The sequence below is a fragment of the Sorex fumeus genome, unplaced genomic scaffold, assembly GCF_029834395.1.
Source record: "Sorex fumeus unplaced genomic scaffold, SorFum_2.1 ptg000155l, whole genome shotgun sequence".
NCBI classification, from domain to species: domain Eukaryota; kingdom Metazoa; phylum Chordata; class Mammalia; order Eulipotyphla; family Soricidae; genus Sorex; species Sorex fumeus.
Window position 1 is genome coordinate 2659572 of NW_026606212.1, and position 24547 is coordinate 2684118.

General features: G+C 50.9%; 1 protein-coding gene across 2 annotated transcripts in view; it reads left to right on the top strand.

Moving 5' to 3' along the window:
• The first annotated feature begins 14737 nt into the window (after positions 1-14737).
• The window catches only part of MAPKAPK5 (MAPK activated protein kinase 5), a 28787-nt gene continuing 18977 nt past the window's right edge, over positions 14738-24547 (top strand). For both annotated transcript variants that reach the window (XM_056107148.1, XM_056107149.1), the window contains exons 1-4: positions 14738-14864; positions 22198-22271; positions 22980-23055; positions 24018-24115. In XM_056107148.1, coding sequence (XP_055963123.1) covers positions 14829-14864; positions 22198-22271; positions 22980-23055; positions 24018-24115 — 284 coding nt within the window. In that variant the 5' untranslated portion in view covers positions 14738-14828. The remainder of the gene's footprint in view (positions 14865-22197; positions 22272-22979; positions 23056-24017; positions 24116-24547) is intronic.

Consider the following 24547-nt stretch of genomic DNA (forward strand, 5'->3'; position numbering starts at 1 on the left):
TGTACCTCACAGTTTGTGTTTCAGATCGAAACAGACAGATCTATTTAGAATGAAAAAGAACTGAATTCTGGGGCCGGGGAGATGACGCAAAGGGCCAGAGTGCCAGCTTTGCATGTTGCAGGGCCGGGTTCAATCCCCAGCACCTCAGGGAGCAGTGAGCCCTTCAACAGTGCTGGGTATGGTGTCCCAAATGAGGACTTGTTGCCATATGATAAAAAAAAAAATCAAAACACCTAGATAGCAGTTCACCAACAGCAATCAGAAGCAATAAGATGATACAATGCTACTGAATTTAATAATGAGATGCAAGGTACCCTAACCATTTAAGTATATGCACAAGGGCTTCCTACAGCAAGTAGGGTGCTTGCCTGGCATGCTGCCGACCCGAGTTTGGTCCCCGAGACCCCATATGGTACCCCACCAGGAGTGATTTCCTGTGCGCCGGGCCAGGAGTAAGCCCTGAGCACCGCCAGGTGTGACCCCCAAACTATAAATATATACACAGTGGGCTGGGGCTGTCCCTCAGCTATGGAATACTTGCCTTGCACATGTGAAACCCTGGTTTGACATATATTAGTTATATAACATATAATAGATGCGTGCAAGCAAACTCATGTAAATCTACAACTGTCCTTAGATTCCTACTTGAACTAAGTGCGTCTCCCTGAGGAGACCAGGATTTAGTGACCATCTGGCAACCGGGACAGTCCTGCACCCTCATATTGCTCCACATCAAGTGGATTCACTGGCAATGAGGTGACTGTTCCCATTTGGTTTGGGGCCATCCCCAGCAGTGTTCAGAGCTGACTCCCAGCTCTGTGCTCGGGGATCGCTCCTGGTGAAGCTCGGGGGATCATCTGTGGTGCTGGGGATCAAAGGAGCGAAAGGGTAAGACCAGGTACCATCCCTGGGAGTTCGGGGTCTGGAGTGGGGAGACAGCACCTCCAAAGAGATGAATCTTAACGCAGATGGCACAGATGGGTGAGGATGTCCCAGGCGGGCAAGGAACACCCCCCGCATCTCCCTGCAATGGCGGCATGGAAAGAAAGCTCCTTTCAGGGAGCTCTCGGGCTTCGTGCCAGGCTCTAGGTGTGTGCCAGGAGACGGAAGCAGAAGCACACACACTGTATTTTACTTTACAGGCCTCTTGCCAGATACCTGGTTCTTGAAGGTTTGAACCTGAGTAATAACTAAAACTAAAAACTATCATGCAGGGCTGGGGAGACAGTACAGTGGCTATTGCACTCGGGGTGTCGCCCAGCCCACCTGGAGTGATCCCTGAGCACGGAGCCAGGAGTAAGCCCTGAGCACAGGTGGGTGTGTCCCCAAAGCCAAAAATGAAAATTTTGGGGCCAGAGCGCTAGCACAGCGGGAAGGGCGTTTGCCTAGCATGCAGCCAACCTGGGTTCAATCCCCGGCATCCCATATGGTCCCCTGAGCACCACCAGGAGTGATTCCTGAGTGCAGAGCCAGGAGTCAGCTCTGAGCATCGCTGGGTGTGATCCAAAAAGAAAAAAAAAATTAAAATCTTATCACGTGCAGTTTATCAATGGGAGTTCCTTTATTCTGTTTAATATTTACCCCAAGCAGTAATAAACACCTAGCAGAGGCTACCTTGCACAAGTTAAAAACGTGACTCATGACAGGCCTCGGAAATAGGGTTAAGGTGCTTCCTTTGCATGTGGCCAACCTGGATTTGATCCCAGCACCCCAGCTGGTCCCCCAAGTATAGAACCAGGAGTGAGCCCTGAGCACAGCCAGGTGTGCCCTCAAAGACAAACTGATTAGTGTCCTGTGACGCGAGGCAGTAATCAGGAAACCCTGGCCTCACCAGATAGCACCGCTTTTCAGCCACCCTGGGCACGATGCTACGTGTCTGTATTACTTGGAGGGCATGCTCTGATCTCTGATCTCTGACCAGGACAGCGAGTTCAGGCCAGTCACTTGGTGTCTGCATGTCACAGGGCTGGGGACAGAACAGTCAGCGCAGCCAACCTCATGGCTCTCTCACATCCTGTTTGATTTTCGGTTTTCATAACCCTTTAAAAGTGGTAAAACCAATATCAAATCTCCCCCCCTAAAAAAAATAATAAAAAAAAACCGCATTCTTAATTCAGGGGCTGTACAGAAACGAACCCGGGCTGGGTTTGGATCCATGCCCATGTTTTGCTGACTTCTGTTTTAGAGATGAGGACATATGAGGAAGGCAGCGCGGGGACTCTCCAACAGTGTTTGTGTGCCTAATTGGAAGGGTCTAGTGACCTTCTTGGCCATCTTCATGTTTTCGGTAATTTATGAAACCGCAATCGCACACAGGCAAGGGCCATCCCTGTATTACCTCTCGTCCCCAACATTTTTTTGTTTTTGTTGCGAGAGGCTCACACCTGGCCATGCTCAGGGGTTCCTCCTGGCTCTGCACTCAGGAATTACTCCTGGTGGTGCTCAGGGGACCCTATGGGATGCTGGGAATCGAACCCGGATCAGCATGCCCTTAAGATAAAGCATGCCCTTGCACTATCTGAAAGGATCTCTGTTGATCTCTGCTGAGGGCAAAGCTTACTGGCAGAAAAGGGATTACTTGGGTTTGCTGGTTGTCAGCGTTCCCTCTGCTGAGATGGAGCCTGTTTGCAGTCATCGGCACTCTTTAATGCCGGCGATAAACTCTGGGAACCGCCCAGGCCATCCTGGCTTGAGATTATTATCCCCTGGCAGCAGCGGTGACGCTGCAACAAATCATCTGATGATTTCTCTTGATTTATTATTTTCAGTTTTACTTTCCCCCATTTATCATCGCTCATGTTTAATTATCTTTTAACTCGGTGCTGGGACCTCATTTACCTCTTACATCAGTCAGAACAAAGTGTTACTGGGGCCAGAGCGATAATCTGGCAGGGAGGGCGTTTGCCTTGTACACAGGTGATCCGGGTTCGAGTCCCAGACATCCCAGATAGCCAGGACTAATTCTGGAGTGCAGAACTCCTGAGCAACACTGGGTGTGACCCAAAAAGCAAAATCACCTGCGATGCTAAGTATTTGCTTTCTCTGGGAGTGAGCTGTTCCCAAGGCTGGTCCCAAGCCCAACCCAAGGCCTACAGTGCATCTGTGGAGATGGAACATGCCATGGCAAGAAAGTTGGGGTCAGGGTCAGGGCTACTCCTGGCTCTGTGCTCTGGCGTCACTCCTGGCATTGCTCAGGAGACTATATTTGGTGCCAGGGATCAAACCAGGCTTAGCCACATGCAAGACAAGTGCCTTAACCCCTGTACTATCCTGTAGGTCTTTTTTTTTTTTTTAAATCTTTTTAGCTCTTAACATTTGCTTTATGAATTCACTCATTTTTGGTTCGGGGGCAACACCCAAGGATGCTCAGGGGTTATTCCTGACTCAGTGCTTAGGGAACCATGAGCAATGCAGGGGAGCAAACTGTCAGCTGCACACAGGCAAGGGCCATCCCTGTATTACCTCTCGTCCCCAACGTTTTTTTGTTGTTGTTGCGAGAGGCTCACACCTGGCCATGCTCAGGGGTTCCTCCTGGCTCTGCACTCAGGAATTACTCCTGGTGGTGCTCAGGGGACCCTATGGGATGCTGGGAATCGAACCCGGATCAGCCACGTGCAAGGCAAACGCCCTCCCCGCTGTATTATCACTCTGACCCCAGCCTCAACCATTTTTTATACAGGTCAGCCCAGCAGTGCTTGGGGCTCAGGCAAAGCTGGGGACCCCCACGGGCTAAACATAGATCTACCATTATCTCCAGGCCGGGGCTTATCTGAGCTAAAGAAAATTCCCTGTTTATTTGAGATTTAGGGTGATGTTTTCCCTTAGTACCAGCTTAGTCCAAACCTCATCGTGCAGAGTGACGTGACTTCCATGCAGACTTACTTAACATTTGATTGCAAGACTCAGGAGACCTAATTCAAAGCAGTGTCAAAAGGATGGCTCTCAGATTGTCAAAATAGGGGTCTTTGGCTCTGATCGGGGTTTAATTCAGATGCTCAGTTCTGATCTCCTGACCCTCGTCTTCCACACAGACTTCATTTTCAGGCAGTGCCTGTTTTGGTTTGAGTAGGTCTTGAGCCTTAGGAAAGACTCCAAAAAAAAAAAAAAAAGCCCAGAAGAACTCCAACCCTTGGGGCCAGACGATAGCACAGCAGCTAGGGCTTGCATGTATCCGACCTAGGTTCGATCCCCAGCACCCCATATGGGCCCCTGAGTCCACCAGGTGTGATCCCTGAGCCCTACCAGGTGTGGCCCCCAATCAAAAACAAACAAAAAGTGAACTACAGTCTTGGGGCTAGAGACAGGTTGGGGGCTAAATGCTACCCCATTCAATTCCCGGCACCACCTGGTCCTTCAGTATTGCCTTGTGGCACCTGGGGTGGGGTGGGCACCTGAGCATCCCATACCTCCAGGCCTGTCACTAACCACTGCCAGGAGGGGCCCCCGGGTCTCATGAGCACCACGTGGAAGACCCCTTCACCAAGGAAAAGAAAAAAGTCCCAACCTCCCATGGGCAGTGCCAAGTTCAAGTCCCCTAGCCAGGAGAAAGCCCTTCTGGGAGTTTGGCAATACTGGTGTAACTGACTGACTTTCTACCCCCTTTTAACGGGGGGAATGTGCTCGAATGTTCTGGAATGTACTGAGTCACACAGGCCACCCGCATAGCCAGGAGTGGAGCCTGCTCTAGGGCACGTGGACTGCGATGAGGAAGAGGCAAGAGGCAGATACACCCCAAGAAAATTAGTGTTCCCAGGCCAGAGGGCTGGTCCAGGGGTTGAGGTGCTTGCCCTGCACGTGGCTATTCAACCCCCAGGACCATGCAGGGTCCACTGAGCACCGCCAAGAGAACTCCCCAGCACAGAGCCAGAAATAAGTCTTCAAAAGAAAAGTAGGGTTCTTAGGAGAGGACGTAGCAGAGAATGGAAAGTTCCCAGGGAGTACTGCCAGCTCCTCAGTACTCCAATACCCCTTTAGAGGAGAATCAGAAAACACCGGGAAATGTAGAGCTTCCAGGTTCCAGGCCCACTCTACAATCATAAGAGAGCTGATATTTATTTTTTATTTTTATTTATTTATTTGCAAATAACATTTTATTAGGTAGAATCTAGCAGCAGGCACAAGTGTTAAAAGTCCACCAAAGATCGGGTGGGCAGATGAAAAGGGTCCCGAGACACTCAGCCTCTTAAATCATTTTTTTTTTTTTTTTTGCTTTTTGGGTCATACCTGGCGATGCACAGGAGTTACTCCTGGTTCATGCACTCAGGAATTACTCCTGGAGGTGCTCGGGGGGCCACATGGGATGCTGGGAATCGAACCTAGGTCAGCTGTGTGCAAGGCAAGCGCCCTACTTGCTGTGCTATTGCTCCAGCCCCCGATACTTATCTTTTATATAGCACTGTAGCACTGTGCTCCCATTGTTCATCGATTTGCTCGAGCAGGCCCAGTAATGTCTCCATCATGAGACTTGTTACTGTTTTTGGCATATCGAATACGCCACGGGTAGCTTGCCAGGCTTTGCCTTGCGGGCAAGATAGATACTCTCGGTAGCTTGCCCGGCTCTCCGAGAGGGGCAGAGGAATTGAACCCGGGTCAGCTGAACCGGCCACGTGCAAGGCAAACGCCCTACCCGCTGTGCTATTTTTTATATAGCACTGTAGCACTGTCCTCCCGTTGTTCATCGATTTGCTCGAGCGGGCAGTAACGTCTCCACTGTGAGACTTGTTGTTACTGTGTTTGGCATATCGAATATGATTCGTGAGATACTTTCGGTAGCTTGCCGGGTTCTCCGAGAGGGGCGGAGGAATCGAACCTGGCTCGGCCAGGCCGGCTGTACACAAGGCAAACGCCCTACCGCTGTGCTATTCCTCGGCCCCATTTTTTAAAAATATATTATTAAAATTTTTTATAAGATTGTTCACAGTAACTTATCACACCCAATATTCTAATGCCAAACCCACCACCGTTATACCTTCCCACCACCATCATTTCGAATTTTCTCACCACCATCCAAGCCTGCCCCAAAGGCAGATCCTAAATAATTTATTTTGTATGGGAGAAGCTGATATTTAGATCTAGAGGATCAAAGAAACATAAGGTAGGAGAAATGTCTCTAGTGTTGATTTTGATATCCCACACTTGTTAAGCTTCTTAATTGAGTAAGGCAGGAACAATTAGGATCCTAAGTAGCTGTCGAAGCCAAAACAAAGTTCTCAGATTATGAACAACCTGATCTCTCTGGGTACTTGGCTGTGGGTCAGTCCCAGGAGTCTTGGATGGGGAGCATCTGTTTCGACTTTGGCTTTGCCAAGCGTCCAAGCTGAAGTGCTCTGTTTGCTGCTGAATAAAAGGCACCAGAAACTTCTTGCTGCCTGGCCCCAGGGTTCGGGGACGCATTTTCTAAGTGTAGGTGCCACCTCGTGTCACTGACGAGAACTGCAGCTCGGACCGCTCTCTGCCAGGCCAGGTGAAAAGAACCAAAAATCAAAACCAGAAAAGGCAAGGTGACAAAAACAAACAAACAAACAAACAAACAAAAAACACTAATAGACGGATAATAGTGGCAGGAAACTTGCTGAGCAAACTAATAGGCCAGGATTATATCCTGAAAATAATTGAAAAAAATTCCCATAAAAACTTGTATATGAATATTCTCAACAATACTTATTTACATTAGCTGAAAATGGAAACAATCCAAATGTCCATTAACCAATGACTCTATAGAAGATATTAGCCACACAGGGTAATACTATTCCACCACAAAAAGGAATGAAGCCTGCTACATGGGGCAACAGAGATGAACCTTTATTTTATTTTATTTTTCCACAATTTTTTTTCTTTTCCGGTCACACCTCGCGATGCTCAGGGGTTACTCCTGGCTTTGCACTCAGGAATCACTCCTGGCAGTGTTCAGGGGACCATATGGGATGCTGGGAATCGAACCCGGGTCAGCCACGTGCAAGGCAAATGCCCTACCCGCTGTGCTACCACTCCAGCCCCAAGAGAGATGAACCTTTAAATGAACCATGATGCAAGGGCCAGAGAGAGAGAGAGGGCCGTGGGTAAGGAACTTGCCTTGCACGAGGCTGACCCAGGTACTATCCTCATACGGAACCCCACCAGGAATGATCCCTGAGCACAAAGCCAAGAGTAAGCCCCGAGCATAGCCAGCTGTGGCCCCAAACCAAAACCAAACCAATAAGCATTATAAAGCATTATATTGATAGAAAGTGAACAAGCCACAGACTAGGAAAAAATACTGTGACATTAGTAGGGCTGGAGTGGTAGTACAGCAGGAAGGATGTTTACCTTGTATACACATCCAACCCGGGTTCGATCCCTGGCATCCCATGTGGTCCCCTAAGCACCGCCAGGAGTAATTCCTGAGTGCAGAGCCAGGAGGAACCCCTGAGCACTACCAGGTGTGGCCCAAAAAGCCAAAACAAAATACAAAATACAAAAACAACAACAAAAATCCCCATAATGGATTAAGATAGTTAATCAAAAAACAAAATAGTTAAACAAAAAATCTTTAAAGGTCAGGGGTGGGACCCAGCCTGTGGCACATGTGGAATCAAAACCAGGAAAATCAAGTTTGTATGTGCCTGCAAATGTGGATCATATGTTTTTCTTTTTCTTTTTGGGTTACACCCAGCTATGCACAGGGGTTACTCCCGGCTCTGCACTCAGGAGTTACTCCTGGCGGCGCTGGGAATCGAACCCGGGTGGGCCGCGTTCAAGGCAAACGCCCTACCGGCTGTGCTATCTCTCCAGCCCTGTATCATATGTTCTTGAGCACATGGCATTTACCAGAATACTGAGGAATGGGCCCCACCCAGGGGTTGGGGGCAGGCCTGAGGTGCTATGGTGTCTGTCGGCAGGTCCGGGCTGGGACTCTGGGTGCAGCAGCAAAGTCTTTCTTCAACAAAGCCCCTGAGGACCTTTGAACAGACTGACTCAGTGCCTAGGAAATGTGCTGTAGTCTCAGTCTCGCGTCTCCAGGTGCCCAGACAGAAAACCAATGGCACTGTCCCCTTTAAGGCACAGGTGAAGGTGGGCAGAAATCTCTGGCGCCACCCCAGAGGCAATGACAGTGCTATCATCATATCACCTGCCTCCGAAGACTGAGGTAGGCGAGGTCATGCTCGAAGCCAAGAAGGTGGTGGAGGAGGGTCCTGCAAGCGGCAGACGCCCTCGCCTTCCTATATTTTACTGATTAATGGGGTGGGCAGGTGGGATTTTCCTTAAACGTCTCATTACACTTGGGCGTGGCTGGTTTCACTCCAGGGCCATTCTGCTCACTAGACAGAAGTTCTCAACCTTATCTCTGTGACTGCCCCAATGGCCAGGAGGGCTGACAGCAGTTGCCCATCAGAACTGACCTTAGGACACCCATTCAGGCCACACCCGGCAGTGCTCAGGGCTTACTCCTGCCTCCATGCTCAGGGTTCCCTCCTTGGGGGCTCTTTGGGACTGCAGAGGGTGCCAGGGATTGAACACAGGCTGGCCGGGTGCAAGACAAGTGCCCCACTCACTGTCCTATCTCTCCAGGCCCAGTACATTGCAAATTTTTAACCTAAATTTCTGGTCCTCAAATATAGTTGGGAAATTATCGTTCCAGTTCCACTGTGGTTGGGGCTGGAGCGATAAGCACAGTGGGTAGGGTGTTTGCCTTGCACACGACCGATCTGGGTTCCATCTCCGGGATCCCATATGGTGCCCTGAGAACCGCCAGTAATAATTCCTGAGTCCAGAGCCAGGAGTAACCCCTGAGCATTGTCGAGTGTGACCCAAAAAGGTAAAAAACAACAAAAAAAAAACAACCAAACTAACCAAAACCAAAAAACCAAAAACCAAATATCCTATAGTAAAATTTAGGGACTGATGAATTTGATGTCCTAGTGTTTGCTACACATAGTCCATTTCATCCTTCAGTGCCTGGAGACCACTCACAGGGCTGGTGCTTCGAGCATCTCCAGTGTGGCCCCTTAGGACAAATTCAGATCCTTCAGCTTCTTAGATTTGTGGGGACCTCCTCTGTCCTGTGGACCCGATGATCCCAAGGCTTTTCCAAGCAGAGCTGAAGGTTGAAGAGGAAAACTAAGGGAGCTCCAGGGGCTGGCTCACAGGCCAGCGTTATCAGCCAAGCACCTGCTTTAACTGAAGCATCTCAGTCCCAGCTAAGGCCTCGTGAACCCGAATATGCACCTGAACACCCCCAGATTTACTGCACAGAGGATTTATATTGGCTGAGGTGTTGTCATCTTATGAGTGAAGCCCACTGATTTTATCTGCATCCTGAGTAGGTGATGGGACTTTTACTGCAGATGGCACAGCAGGACATAGCAGAAACTCCCTTTAACTGAGCCACTGGGTGCCCAAGAGGGAAAATGGACAATAGGACTGAAGCAGGCAGGCAGGTAGCTGGAGAAGAGTCCACGTGGCAATGAATTCCTGGGAAGTAATAATACCAGCAGCCCCAAGGCTGTGAAAACCCACCCATGAACACAGGAACTGGTGATGCTCAGGGGTTACTCCTGGCTCTGCACTCAGGAATTACTCCTTGTATTCATATGGGATGGTGGGGATCGAACGTGTAAGGCAAATGCCTTACCCACTGTACTATTGCTCCAACTCTGTATTCCCTCGAGTGCATTATTCTCTCTCCCCTTCCTCAAAACTCCCAAATAAAGTCTGTTATACTTCAACTGTGTGTATCCTCATGGAATTTTCTGTGAGGGAAAGGTCAAGGGCCCGAAAGGCCTGGGTAAGCTCAAGAACTGACCTTCCGTTCCTGCAAGGAGCAAGGTCACATCAGACCTTCCCAGTCCGAGATTTCCCAGCCGTTCCCGGGGTGGCAGAGGTAGGCAGAGAAGGGGCAGGTTCCCTTCTCGAGGCTGCCTCACTCCTCCTCACTTCTTGTAAGTTAGATAACTTACTTCGTGGGGACCCCACGAAGCAGGGCTTTCCACAGTCCTAAGATTAGCTGCCACCTAACCAACTGAATGGCCCAGCCCATGGCTCAAAAAGTAATATTTCTGGGTAAATTAGTCAACTTTTTTTTTTTGCTCCACCCAGTGGTGCTCAAAGCTAACTCCTGGTGGTACTCAGGGCAAAACTGAACATCCAGACTCAGAGTATTTGAAGAGATCGACCTTATCTCTTCTTTATCTCTGCATCTCTATTATGGACCAAAGGGACAGAGAGACCCTTTATATCAATTTGCATTGAATTAATGATGAATGAGTCTTGGCCGCTGATGGGATTACACGGCGCCAGGGGGCCAGGTGGTGGGTGTGACCCCCGCCTACTGGAATTTGGAGGATCTGGGTGGAAGATGCTCGACTCCAATCAGAGTAGGCTTGGAGGTCTCGGCCCCGGAACCCGCGTGGCTTTGTCCCTCTGCCAGTACCTTCATGTATGTGGAGAGTGGTCTCAGCATGGTGGTGGCTGGTCCTGGAGGTCTTCGGCTGCCGGAGCCCTGGTCGGGGCGGGGAGGAAAGCTCAACCCGCTCCCCTCCAAGGGGCCAAGACTCAGAGACTATAAAATCCAGATCCCGGACGAGAACAGTGCAGTCTTCTGCCCCCGCGCCTGGGTGTTCCTTCCCGGGGCCCCTTGGAGGCAAGCGGGTTGAGCTTTCCTCCCCGCCCCGACCAGGGCTCCGGCAGCCGAAGACCTCCAGGATCAGCCACCACCATGCTGAGACCACTCTCCGCACACATGAAGGTACTGGCAGAGGGACAAAGCCACGCAGGTTCCGGGGCCGAGACCTCCAAGCCTACTCGGATTGGAGTCGAGCATCTTCCACCCAGATCCTCCAAATTCCAGTAGGCGGGGGTCACACCCACCACCTGGCCCCCTGGCGCCGTGTAATCCCATCAGCGGCCAAGACTCAGAGACTATAAAATCCAGATCCCGGAACCTGAATAAGATAAGCTGACATCTTATCAGAACTTTTTTTTTATGACATCTTATTGTCTCATTCCTACTTTGGACAAACTTGCAGGCTATTGAATGTAGCCTGCCCACAGGGCAGAGTCTGGCAAACTCCCCGTGGCGTACCAAATATGCCAAATACCAGTAACAATGATGGGTCTCATTCTCCTAAAGAGCCGTGAATATAATCTCAGGGCTAGGATGAAAGAGACGTTACTGGGGCCTGCTCGAGGCAATCGACGAATAACAGGATGATGAAATGAAAATGAAATGAAAAATGATGAATGAATCTGAAGCATCTTCTATTGCCAAACCCTTATGAAGAATGCTAGTTCCAGTCATTTCTGAACTTCCTCCCGAAGTTCATGTAGAGTCACCATCCTTCCTTGAATCAGGCAGAACTGTCACAACAAAAAGACTCAACACAAAAAAGTTCAACACAATAGCAGTTCATTTTATTATTCATTTTTTCTCACCTGACAGTCCGAGGTGAATGGTTAGACCAGTGGGCCAGAGTTCTCAACACAGATATCTTCCATCTTGAAACTTTGCTTTCTCTAGAACCTGGTTATCGCCAGGCTGGGAGAACAGCAGAGCACAAGGAGCATCAGCTGACAGATTTCCGGGGCAGTTATGAACCTCTCTTCTCACTTCCTGCGGGAGGGAGCATTAGTGCAGTGACCCCTACACAAGGACTGAGATAGCTGCTGCAGGGAAGCCGGCAATAGGGAGAAAAAAAGTTTTGGCGGGCAACTGAGTGATCACCATAATTTCCAATCACTTCTCCAGTGCACTGCACAGGAACTTCAACTCAAGCTAGACAGAAAGAACTTGGGACTCGCAGTCCTCACTCTCAATAAGTCTTGCATTCACTGCCACCTCCTAGTCCAAGCACCACGGCCATCTCCCATCTCAGCTATCTAATACTTTCATAATAGTGCTCCACCCTTTTTGTTGTTATTGTTTTGGGGGCCACTCCTGGCAGTGTTCAGGGCTTCCTCCTGGCTCTGCACTCAAGAATCACTCCTGGCAGATGAAGTCATAAACTTTGCTTATAAATGGATAGACATGGAGAGTATCATGCTAAGTGAAATGAGTCAGAAAGAGAGGGACAGACATAGAAGGACTGCACTCATTTGTGGAATATAAAACAACATAACATGAAGCTGACACCTAAGGATAGTAGATACATGGGACAGGTAGATTGCTCCATAGCTGGAAGCCTGCCTCATGAGCAAAGGGGAGAAGGCAGCTGGAAAAGAGAAGGGATCACTAAGAAAATGATGGCTGGAGGAATCGGTTGGGATGGGAGATGTGTGTGCAGGAAGTAGGTAAAGGACCAAATATGATAACCTCTCAGTGTCTGTATTGCAAACCAATGCCCAAAAGTAGAGAGTATGGGGAATATTATCTGCCATGGAGGCAGGGGGAGGGTGGAAAGGGGGGGCGTATACTGGGGATATTGGTGGTGGGGAATGTGTACTGGCGGAGGGATGGGTGTTTGATCATTGTGTGATTGTAACCCAAACATTGGTAAAGGTAAAGGTAAAGGCCCTCCCGTTGATCGTCGATTTGCTCGAGCGGGCCCAGTAACGTCTCCATTGGAGACTTTGTTGTTACTGTGTCTGGCATATCGAATACTCTCGGTAGCTTGCCGGGCTCTCCGAGAGGGGCGGAGGAATCGAACTCGGGTCGGCCATGTTGGCCACTTGTAAGGCGAACGCCCTACCCGCTGTGCTATCGCCGGTGCCGTGGCTTAGCTGGTTAAAGCGCCTGTCTAGTAAACCCAAACATTAAAGCTTGTAAATATCTCATGGTGATTCAATTAAAAAAAATCACTCCTGGCAGTGCTAAGAGGGCCATATGCGGTGCCAGGGATCAAACCCAATTCGGCCGCATGCAAGAAAAGTGCTTTAACCCTTATGCCAACTCTCAGTCCCTATAAAATCCAAAGCCTTAACCATGCCCCCTCTGGGTGTATGTAAGGCAGTCCCGGGCTCACTGTGGCAAACGGACTCATTCTGTTTCAGATACAATGATCACCTGGTGGCTCCTGAAAACACACTTAACTTGATTACAGCTTAAGACTTTTGCACTCTACAGGCTGAGAACAAGTTTGGAATCCAAGCGGCAGTCGTTCAATCCCTGGACACACAGTTCCTTGAGCAGAGCCAGGTGTTATCTCAGCATGCAGAACATGGTCCAAATGCCGCAGGAGGTGTTTACACTTATTTTCCATCTGCCCAGACTCTTCCTTGGCTACTGGCGATTGCTTCTTTCCAATGGACAGCTCCTCCTCAGTCCTCAGAAAGCTCATGGTTTTTTTGTTTGTTTGATTGATTGATTTTGAGGTACACTCAGCAGTGCTCACGGGTTATTCCTGGCTCTGCATTTAGGAATCACTCGTATGCTCCCCCATATGGGGTGCCAGGGATAGAACCCGGGTCAGCAGCACGTAGGCAAGTGCCCTACCTGCTGTACTATTGCTCTGGCCCCAGAAGTTTTAATGTCATCTCCTGGTTTCTCCTCATCATCCAACAGAAAAAGTCCCCAGGTCGAGTTATTCTGTCCCTCTCTTCTTAGCCACGTATACAAACTAGTTTCTCCAAATACTTGTTTTCGGCTTGGCCCAAAGTTAAGCTCCACGAACGAAGGCCAAGTCTTATCCGGATTGTCTCCCCGGCGTCTGTTAGCTGGTGCTCAGTAAAATAACGGAGAGAATGAAGAACCACAGGTAGGTGGCGAGGAGTCGGGTACCAACCTCGGCTCCAGTTCTGCCCCGGCCGCGTCTCGGCTTTGCGCATCTGCGCTGGGCTCACTGAGCCTGTTCCCTAAGCGTTCCGCGGGGGGAGAAGAACGCACGTAACCCCGCAGCCCCGAATGCTTACCTTGTAGGAAGAGCCGAGACGGGAGCATCACGAAATTAACACTGCCCGCCCGGAGAGGGTTGCACAAGCCCCGCTCCCGCACACCTCGGGTCCTCCCACTCCCCGGCTCCGGCCTCCTCTCCTCCTTCACGAATGCTCGGGCGTCAGCTTTCATCTCGATCACGAGTCGACGCCCCCTGGACCCCTCGGCAGAGAGGGCGGGAGGAGGGGGCGGGGAGGGGTCCGCTGACAGTTCCGAAGAGGAGAAAGAAGTGGGCACGCCCCCGGCCCCGCCCCCTGACGTCATCGTCCCGCGCCCGCGCCGCGGAAGGCCCGGGGTCCTGTCCCGCGCGCGGCGCGGCTTGGGGGAGGCCCGGCGGGCGCCTGTCAACTCACCCCGCGGGTCGGGGGCGGTTCGGAAATTCCGGCGGGCCGCGGCGCCGGGCACGTGGGGTCGCGGGCCCCCGGACACGGGCGGCCGGGAGGGCGGCGCGGAGTTCCGCGGGAGCCCGGCGCCGGCGAGGCGGGCGGCCGGCCGGGCTGCCCGGCGCGGGTGCCCCGGCGATGTGTGGCGCTGAAGCGGCGGCGGCGGCGACTCGCTGGGCTTCGACTTCGCGGCGCTGCCGGCGGCGGAGACGCAGGCTCCGGCTCCTCCTCAGGACCTGGCGAGCTCGGGCTTAGGCGGTGGCCCCGCGCGGCCCCTGCACGGCGCCCCCGGCCGCGGCGCGCCGCGACTCGCGCTGCCCCGGGAGCCCGCGTCTCCGGCCGGGGATGAGGCCGGGAGGCGGCCTCGCGGGGCCCAGCACAAAGGCCCGCCCGCGGGGCCCTCCGCCGCCGCCCGCCTAGAGCCGCCCGCCGAGGCCGAGCCCGCGCGCGGCCCGCCGTCCCCGCCGGTGCCCGGGGCCGGCTGCGGCCCGCCCCCCCGGGACGCGGGCGCCCGCGCCCCGAGCCCCCTGCCCGCCCGCCCGCGCCGGGACCGGGCGGCGGCGCAGCCCCCGGCGCCGCCGGCAGCGGGGGCCCCGCGGAGCATGTCGGGGGAGAGCGACATGGAGCGAGCCATCAAGGTAAGGGGAGCGCGGCCCCTCGCGCCCCGCTTCGTCCCCGCCGCGCGGCGACCCCGGCCCCCGGCCCCCGGCCCCCGGCCCCGGCCTCCGAAAGCCCACCGGAACTCGGAGCGGCGCGGCGACCCCGGCTGCCCCCGGCGGGCGCGCGCGGGGGGCGCGGCGGAGGAAGCCACCCCGCCCCCCGCCCCCCGCCCCGCGAGCCTTTGCCTCGGGGCGACCCCCGCGAGCACTCCCGGAGTTGGACGCGGGCCCCCGCCCCTGGGAACCCGCGCCTCCCGGAGGAGGGCTCTCGGCTCCCCTCCCCCCCAGCCCCCCACCCCCGACCTCGGAGCCGCGAGGGGGTTTGGGGAGCGTTCACGTTGCCTCCGACCTTTTTTGTTCACGCGAGGAAAAACAGTCTTGTGTGTTCTGAATTGACGGCAATAAAAATGACACGTTCCCCCAAATCCGCAGGTCACTCTCTTTTTTTTTTTTTTCTTTGGCTTTTAAGACAGAAAAAGGACTCTGGGAAAAATTGGGAGGCGCTTAAAGCAACAAGTTACGCACAGAGCTTGTCGTTTTCCCTTGAGGCAGCCTTTGGCAACTCGAAGTTATTTCCCCTCTTAAAGACGCCATCACAGTTAACAGTAACTAAAAATTTAGAGCACTAGCGCTGGAGAGGTAGTACCGCGGGTAAGGTGCTTGCTTCCACAAAGCCAACCTGGGTTCAGTCGCAGGAACCCCGGTGGTCCCTTGAGCCCTGCCAGGTGTGGCTCTCACAGACACACACACACACACACACACACACACGCGCGCGCAAAAACCTTAGGCATCTAGGGGCCAGGATGAAAGCTCTAGATGAAAGAATCCAGGTATATATAGTCCTACTAGCACAACAAGGGTGGCCTTGGGGGTCACCAGCACCCTTGGGTGTGGTGTAGTTGGGCCACTGAAACCTGTTACTGACCCATGCTGGAACCCCTGAGGACTGCTCGGGAGACAAAAACCAGAAACGGACAAGAACATTTTACACTTGTGACAATCATTTTGGGTGTATAGAAGTCGTTTGGTCAGGACAGAGAATGTCCTTTAAAAAAATTTAGGGGCGGTGGTTTGGGTCACACCTGGCAGTTCTTGATTCTTGGGATCTACTCCTGGTCCTGTGCTCAGGGTTGTTCCCAGAGGTGCTTGGGGACTCGATACCAGGCATGAAATAGGGACTGCCTCCTGCAAGGCAAGTGCTTTAAACCCTTAAGTGTCTTATTCCTTCTCTTGCCCCAAAACGTCCTGTTTGAAAAAAAAAGTGTCGGACTAGGGTTGAGAGTGTGGCTCAGTAGTGTAGGACCTGCCTGTCCTATGCGACACCCTAGGATCTCTTCCCCTGCCTCACCAAAAATGGAGACAATGGAGGCATCCAAATCGGTCATGCACCATTTGCATGGTTGCGCTGTAAAGGAGGGAGGTGCCATTGGAATACTGCCCGTGACTGACTCGCCATGTGCCGGCTCCCTAGTTCTAGTGCTCGCCACTCCAGTTGAAGACCTGCTGCTCCACAGTCAAGGGCCATGTGAGAAGAGAGTTTCTTCAGGCGCTAGTGACCTGAGGAGACGGTGGCCTCAGCCTGCCTGAACCTCCTGCTTCTCAGGATGGGAACTTGATGTGTAGGACTGACTGGGAAGGTGGGATGTTCATGGTTGTGACAGAGCTCAGAGGCTGTTTGGGCTCACAGCCTCGGAGGACTAACGCACAACTGGCCTTCTCCAGTGTCTGCTTGATCTTCAAGGTTTTCACAGGGGGCCAGAGAGATAGCACAGTGGGCAGGGCTCCTACTTTTCTTTTCTTTTCTTTTTTTTAAAAAATGCTAGCATTTTATTCTTTTTTATTTTTTTTTGCTTTTTGGGTCACGCCCAGCAATGCTCAGGGGTTACTCCTGACTTTGCACTCAGAAATTACTCCTGGAAGTGCTTGGGGGACCATATGGGATGCCGGGGATTGAACCTGGGTCAGCCGCGTGCAAGGCAAACGCCCTACCCGCTGTGCTATCACTCCGGCCCCGAGGGCTCCTACCTTTCACCTGGCTGATCTGGGTTTGATCCTGGCATCGTAAATGGTCCCCAGAGTCCCTCCAGGAGGGATATCTGGGCAAGAGCCAGGTGTAATCCCCGAGCATTGCTGAGTGGGGCCACCCCACCAAACAAAACAACCAAAGGGCCTGTCATCCTCCAAGGTGAGAGGAGTCCTTGGGCAGGATAAGCTCCAGAACCTCACTCCGTATCTGGGCATGCTTCAGTATCACACTGATTGCATCCCCACACCACTGTCCCTTGAGCACAAACCCAGCAATAGAAACACATTTTTTTCTTTTTCTTTTTTTACTTGATTTGTGTTTACTCAGGGCTTACTCCTGATGGCACTCGGGACATAAGTGGCGCTAAGGATGGCCTTCCCTGAGTTTCCAGGCAAGCGCTTCCGCCTTGTGCCGGGGCTGTATCTCCCCAGTCTGTGAGGACCAGGATGGAGACTATGTTTGCTTATTACAGACTGTATTACAATGTGGCAAATGTTTCTGTTTTGTTGTTGTTTGTCTGGGGCCACACCTGGTGGTGCTCAGGGTTTACTCCTAGCTCTGAGCTCAGGGTTCACTCCTGGCAGTGCTCATGCTTCTAGTGTGGCCCCCATACATCCAAGAATACTCTTCAGTTCATAGTTGTGTGTGTGGTGTGTGTGTGTGTGTGTGTGTGTGTGTGTTTAAAGATTTAATGAGCAAGTACAGTCATTCTTCTCCCCAGGTTCTCTAGCCACACAGTCTGCGTATTAGAAATACAGAGGCCTGAGAGGTAGCATCACTTTTCTTATACGCGGTAGGTCATGGTGACTCTTCCATGACTTCTAATTCTTGATGCCCAGCAGTGCAGATTGTGGAGTGGAACATATCTGTACTGACGACCAGTCTTGGCTTGGGAGCAAGCCACCTTCACTTAAAATAAAGCTTTCCGTCCGTGGCATTGTGTGGTCCTCCTTGTCTAAGGGCTTGGAGGCTGTTCTTTCAAGGTTGAAACTGAGTCCTCCGGAGTTCAGATGGGAAAGTTGTTCTTCTCCTGAGCTCTGAGCTGCAGCTGCCTATTCGAGTGGCCCTTCAGAATCCAGCTGCGCCAGCATGTGGCCCCATGGCAGATGCTGTCCTCTTCGTTTTGCCTCTGCTCACACAGCTCTGTGGCGCCATCACCCCCTGTGGCACTTCGCCGACCCGAAGTTGTCCATTTCGTGATTTCTAGTGACTCATCACATTCCAGCATTCGATCATCCCGTCCCCTCCTGAGAGCTGCTGCCTGCCTGTAGCATCACTCGCCCGACCCACATTCTGATCCACGTACTCTCCTTCCTAGAAATGCCGGATCCATGTCATCATCATGAGTTTTTTTTTTTAACTTAGTATGATACTTTGGAGGTTTATTCAGATAGTGAATATATTGGTTTATTCATTTGGGCTGGAGTGATAGCACAGCGGTAGGGCGTTTGCCTTACAAGTGGCCAACATGGCCGACCCGAGTTCGATTCCTCCGCCCCTCTCAGAGAGCCCGGCAAGCTACCGAGAGTATTCGATATGCCAGACACAGTAACAACAAAGTCTCCAATGGAGACGTTACTGGGCCCACTCGAGCAAATCGACGATCAACGGGAGGGCCATTTGGGTTTGGGACCACACCCAGTGGTGCTCAGGGCTAACTCCTAGATCAGGGTTGAATTAAACCCAGTTGGGCCTTGTACAAGGAAAGCCCCTTTCCTGCTGCCATCTCCCCAGCCCCTAGTATAGTTTATCTATTGTCACTAGAACTATTCTAGTTCTCCCTCCCTCCCTCCTCCCTCCTTCCCTCCTTCCCTCCTTCCCTCCCAACACTCAACAACACTGTCAACACTGTCCTCCCGTTCATCGATTTTACTCGAGCGGGCCAGTAACGTCTCCATTTTGAGACTTGTTGTTACTGTATTTGGCATATCAAATACGTCACGGGTAGCTTGCCAGGCTTTGCCGTGCGGGTGATGTACTCTCGGTAGCTTGCGGGGCTCTCCGAGAGGGACGGAGGAATCAAACCCGGCTCGACCGGGCTGGCTGTGTGCAAGGCAAACGCCCTACCGCTGTGCTCCAGCCCACCTCCCAACAGTATCCAGTGCTTACTGCTGAGTCTGCATTCAGGGATCACTCTTAGTGGGCTCAGTGGACCCTGTTGGGTGCTGGAGATTGAACTTGGGTTAACCATATGCAAGGCATGTGCTGTGCTATCACTCCATCCCCTATTTTTAATTACCAATTTTTTTAAATTGTAGTAAATTACATAAAACGAGTTATACCATCTTAATAATTTAAAAAGCATAGTTCTGGGCTGGAGTGATAGTACAGCGTGAGGGTATCTGCCTTAAATACGTCTGGCCTGGGTTCGATCCCTGGCACCCCATATAGTCCCTCCAGCCCACCAGGAGTAAGCTGTGAGCATTCTTGAGTGTGGGCCCAAAACAAACCAGAGTACGGTTCAATAGTTAAATACATGATTTATATTGATAATGTGCAGCCATCTCCACATCCCTTGTGATGACAATTTTCAGAGACCCTGTACTCACAGCAGTGGCACCCAGCCTGCCTAGCCTGTGGCAGCCACCATTCAACTTTTTCTTTTTACTGTTTTGTTTTTAGCCACATCCCTGACCAGAAATCCATTACTTTTTTTTTATTTGTTTTTTTGGGTCACACCCAGCGAAACACAGGAGTTACTTCTGGTTCATGCACTCAGGAATCACTCCTGGCGGTGCTCAGGGGACCATATGGGATGCTGGGAATTGAACCCAGGTCGGCCACATGGAAGGCAAACACCCTACCCGCTGTGCTATTGCTCCAGCCCATTACTTTTCTTTTTAATTTAATTTTTAAAATTTAAATTCTTTTGTTTTGGACCATGCCCAGGTGCTCAGGGATTACTCCTGACTCTGCGCTCAGGGATCACTCGTGACAGGGCTCGGATCACTTGTGGCAGGGCTCAGGGTACCATCTTGGGTGCTGGGGATTGAACCTGAGTTAGCCAAGTGCAAGACAAACTCTGGACCAGCTGTACTGTGCCTCCTGCCCAGAGCCCATTCCTTTCTCACCCATCTGCATCTCTGAACCCAAGTGTTTCTCTTATAGCATATAGCCAGATTTTTAAATTTTATTAGAAAAATTTGACATAGTGTGTATATTTAAACTGTTCAAAATATTTCGATATTGTTACATGATTGTAATATAGTTGTTGAATTTTTCCAATCCAGTAAATTCTAATCACTACTTAATTTACACATAAACATACAGTTTACTATTTTTTGTAAATATTTACAAATAAGCACAGATAGATTGTTTGCCTGTTTGGGTTGTTGTACAAATGAGCTCAACTGGAAGAATATGTGAGTTCCTTCATTCTGTATACATATAGTCTTATTACTTAAGATGACGTGTGTGTTTCTCTGGCGCTGCTTACCATTGGAGTAGTCTGATTGCCAGTGCAGGGTTTTCATTTGCCATGCTTGCCCTTGGTGGTGACAGTCTGAGGAACCTGCCGTCTTCGCGTAGACTGGTTACTACTCCCCACTGGTGCTTATCGACCAGAAGCAAAGGTGCAAGAACTTAGGAAGGTTGTGAGCGATGGGGCTCAGACACCCGCGCTGTGGAGGGCCTGCTAGCACCTCTCTGCAGAGCCGAGCCCAGACCGCAGTCACCACCTCGTGTGCGCTGCACTGTCCGGCCGCCCTCCAGGGGATGCGCACCATCTCTGGCCAAATGCCTGCTCTTGGGTTACAAGCACATCCCAGGAACAAAAGAACATATCTCTGTTCTGTGAATGTCTGTTTTCGTTAGGAAGGTAGGAGGCTGAGACACAAAATTCCAACTTTCTCGTCTTGTCTATCTTCTCAGATACTGTTTTGTTGCTTTGGTTTTGGGTGACACCAGGCCATGCTCAGGGGTTCCTCCTGGCTCTCTGCTCAGGAATCACTCCTGGCTGTGCCCAGGGGACGATATGGGATACTGGGGATCGAACCCAAGTGCCCTCCCTGCTGGACTATTGCTCCGAGGCCCCTTCTCAGATACTTCTAAGTTCAGCAAGCTAGAGAGTGGGAATATGAAGCAGATTGACTGGAAAAGCGCAAACTCTGGAATTGTTTTAAGCATGTTGAAAGGAGTAAGAGCCCAGAACTTTACTGACTGGTCCCTGATCTTCATGCTGGGTGCCCCATTGTTCCCTTTTGTGCCTCTATTGTGGTGTTTAAAGGGCCAGAAGCATAGATTTTATCACTGTTCGTACTTCACTGGGTGACCTTGCGAAACCCCTGAGCCCGCTGTACAGGTTTTCAGAGGGGAGTTGTTCTAATTCTTCCCAAATCAGTGTCCATCATTGGGTATTAGTTTGCTGTTTTAGACACTGGGCATTCACTTCATGATGACAGTGTCAAGAATTGACTAAGGGGGGCCAACAGAGAGAGGACAGCAGGGGGGAGGGGCCTGCATTAGATGTGACTGACCCAGGTTCGATCCCCAACACCCGTGATGTTCTCCCAAACCTGCCAGGAGTAATCCCTGAGCACAGAGCCAGGAGTATGTTCTGCTGGATGTGCCCCAAAATCTTCCTCTTTGCTCAATATATATATATATATATATTTTTTAATTTCTACTAAAATGAGGGCTGGAGCGATAGCACAGTGGGTAGGGAGTTTGCCTTGCACATGGCCTACCTGGGAGGACCCGGGTTCAATTCCTCCACCCTGCTCGGAGAGCCTGGCAAGCTACCGAGAGTATTCCACCCTCATGGCAAAGCCTGGCAAGCTACCCATGATGTATTCGACATGCCAAAACAGTAATAACAGGTCTCACAATGGAGACATTACTGGAGACATTACTAGTGCCCGCTCTAGCAAATCGATGAACAACAGGATGACAGTGCTATAGTGCTACTAAAATGAACCTTATAGATGAACTGCAATTCTTTTCATCTTGAAGTTTTTGTTTTTGCTTGTCTAAAAAAAAATGCCTGTGAGCTGGAGACAGCAGGTAGGGCCTAAGACTGGCACGCAGCTGACCCAGGTTCCATCCCTGGTGTCCAGAGCCTTCCAGGAGTGATCCCTGAGCACAGAGCCAGGAGTGTGCCCTGAGCACAGCTGGATGAGGCCCAAAAGGAATGCCTAGGTCATTCAGACAGAAGTGCCTAATGACACCGCGTTCTCCGTAGCCCAGACTGCTAGCAGATTCTCTCAGAAGATGAGGTGTTGAGCGCTCGGCCCAGCAGTATCTTACCGTACACAAATTACACTCTTCCGTCTCCTTCTGTTTGAACAGGAAACTTCCATTTTAGAGGAATACAATATCAACTGGACTCAGAAGCTGGGAGCTGGAATCAGTGGTCCAGTTAGGTAAGATCCCACGACGCTAGGGCAGACTTGCCCCAGAAGGGCCCACGTATCCGGGACCTTCGTCTGCGTATACGGCACATGTCTGTGGGGGGCAGGCCCCAGCGGCCTGCCAGTGTGTTTGGTGATGCGCTTTTGCTCGGGCCCAGTGGAATTTGGGGGCATCAGAGCCACACCTGTGCCGGGGGTGTGGATCTAGGGATTGATGGGCCTTGTGCATGCTGGGCTTCTGCTCCGTGCTTGAGAAGTTCGCTGGCTTAGAAATATTTCTAAGTGTCTTGATCACACAGCCCCGAGCAGTCAGAGCTGTTAAGGCTGCGGAGTCCCTCAGTTACCTGCAGCCAGCACAGGTGACATGCCTTCTGTGTGTGTCCGGTGTTGAGTTCCTTTCCCTGGGCTGAGGCAGCGGAGCTGTGAACCTGCTTCTCTGCCATATTGTTCTCCTCCCTCCTTTCGCCTTATTCCTAATTGTTTGTCTTTGTGGCCTGGAGAATCACAAACCACAGAGCTGCCAGGATTTCCCTAGGCTCAGATGGGGCACCAGGGGTTTGAACTCGTCACCATAGGCTTACAGGGTTGCCAGACAGGCACTATTCCTTCAGGCCTGGATCTGCTTTTGGTTAGAGGTTCATTGCTGAAAGGAAAAACTTTTAAATCCATCTTTACTGTGACGTAGGTGATTTCTGATGGAATTTTCCCCCCCAATTCTAGAGTCTGTGTGAAGAAATCTACCCAAGAGCGATTTGCACTGAAAATTCTTTTTGATCGTCCAAAAGCTAGAAATGAGGTATGACCTTTAATTGCCCACGCTGCTTGAGTATTGGAAGTGCCCGTGAATGCCTCTTTTCACAAGAAGGCAGCTTCCTGGAGACGACCAGAGGCACACAAGGATATTCATGCTCGTACTCTTTCTTGCTCATGTTGGCGTTATATATAAGGCGTTATATATGACTCTTTCCTGTTTATTATTCTCCATCTACCTTGTGTAGTGGAATCTTGGTTACTTTCACCATTTCCTATTCTTTTTCAGTTAATTCTGTACCTTGAAATACTCAGCTTTGATTCTGTATTTTGAAGTATTCTGAACCTTGAAATATTCAGCTTTGTTTCAAAAGGTCCTGGAGGGCCATAGACAAGAGTGCAGGGCAGGAGCTAGTGCGCAGTGCCTTGAAAGTGTGCATGAGGGCTGGAGAGATGGTACAGTGGGGAGGGCGTTGGCCTCACACACAGCCCGCCTGTGTTCAATCTCCGGTGTCCCATATGGTCCCTCCAGCTCCACCAGGAATGCAGAACCAGGAATAACCCCTGAGAATCACTGGATGTGACCCCAAAAAGCAAAAGAAAGGGGGAGAGGGGAGAGAGAGAGAGAGAGGAGAGGGGAGTGGAGAGAGAGCAAGTGAGAGAGAGTGCATGAAAGAGAGGGGGGGTGGGGAGACTCAGAATATGCATTTGTTTCAAGTTACCTGATTATGGTGATAACACAAGGAAAACTATTCTTTTTCAAAGAGAAATGAATTTCTGAAGCAAAAATAAATGATACATTTTTTTCATTCACTATAAGAATGCAAAGTAAATCTTTTGGAGAGGTTTTATTCATAAAAAGAGTATTAAGTAAAATTGTCGAGACTTTTTAAAAAACTTTATACCAGATGATAGAGTTTATTGTAACAGATCCTTTGACCTAGTGTGGTCAGAGTTTGGGAGACTCTGACATTCTCTATGCAGAAACATGTCCTCTGTTCTTTTAAGGTACGTCTGCACATGATGTGCGCCACACATCCAAATATTGTTCAGATTATTGAAGTGTTTGCTAACAGTGTACAGTTTCCTCATGAGTCCAGCCCCAGGTAAGGCCACTCAGAGTCATTGTCACCTTCCCTTTCTCCATATGTGGGCTAATAGAGAGTGGACATTGCCTCCTGCCTCTCCTGTCTCCCTTTTCTCCCCCTCTCTCCCTCCTTTTCTTTATCTCCCATCCTACCTGCTTTCTCCATTTTCTTTCCTTTTTATTTTGGAAAATTCCAGACGTTGGTCAAAGCAAGCAGAATTATGTAATGAACCCCCAGGGAGCCACCACCCGACCTCAACAGTACGGCCATTCATGCCAGTCTAGCTCAGCAGTGCCCGCTTATGCTTCTAGCCCTCGTGCTACGTGATTACTCTTTCCTGTTTATTAAAAAGCACTTAAAGTGGAATTAAACATTTTCTGTTTCAGGTCAGTGAAAGGAGACCGAGTATGGGCTGAGTCCGAGAGACGGTTGTGGCAAGGAGCCCGCATT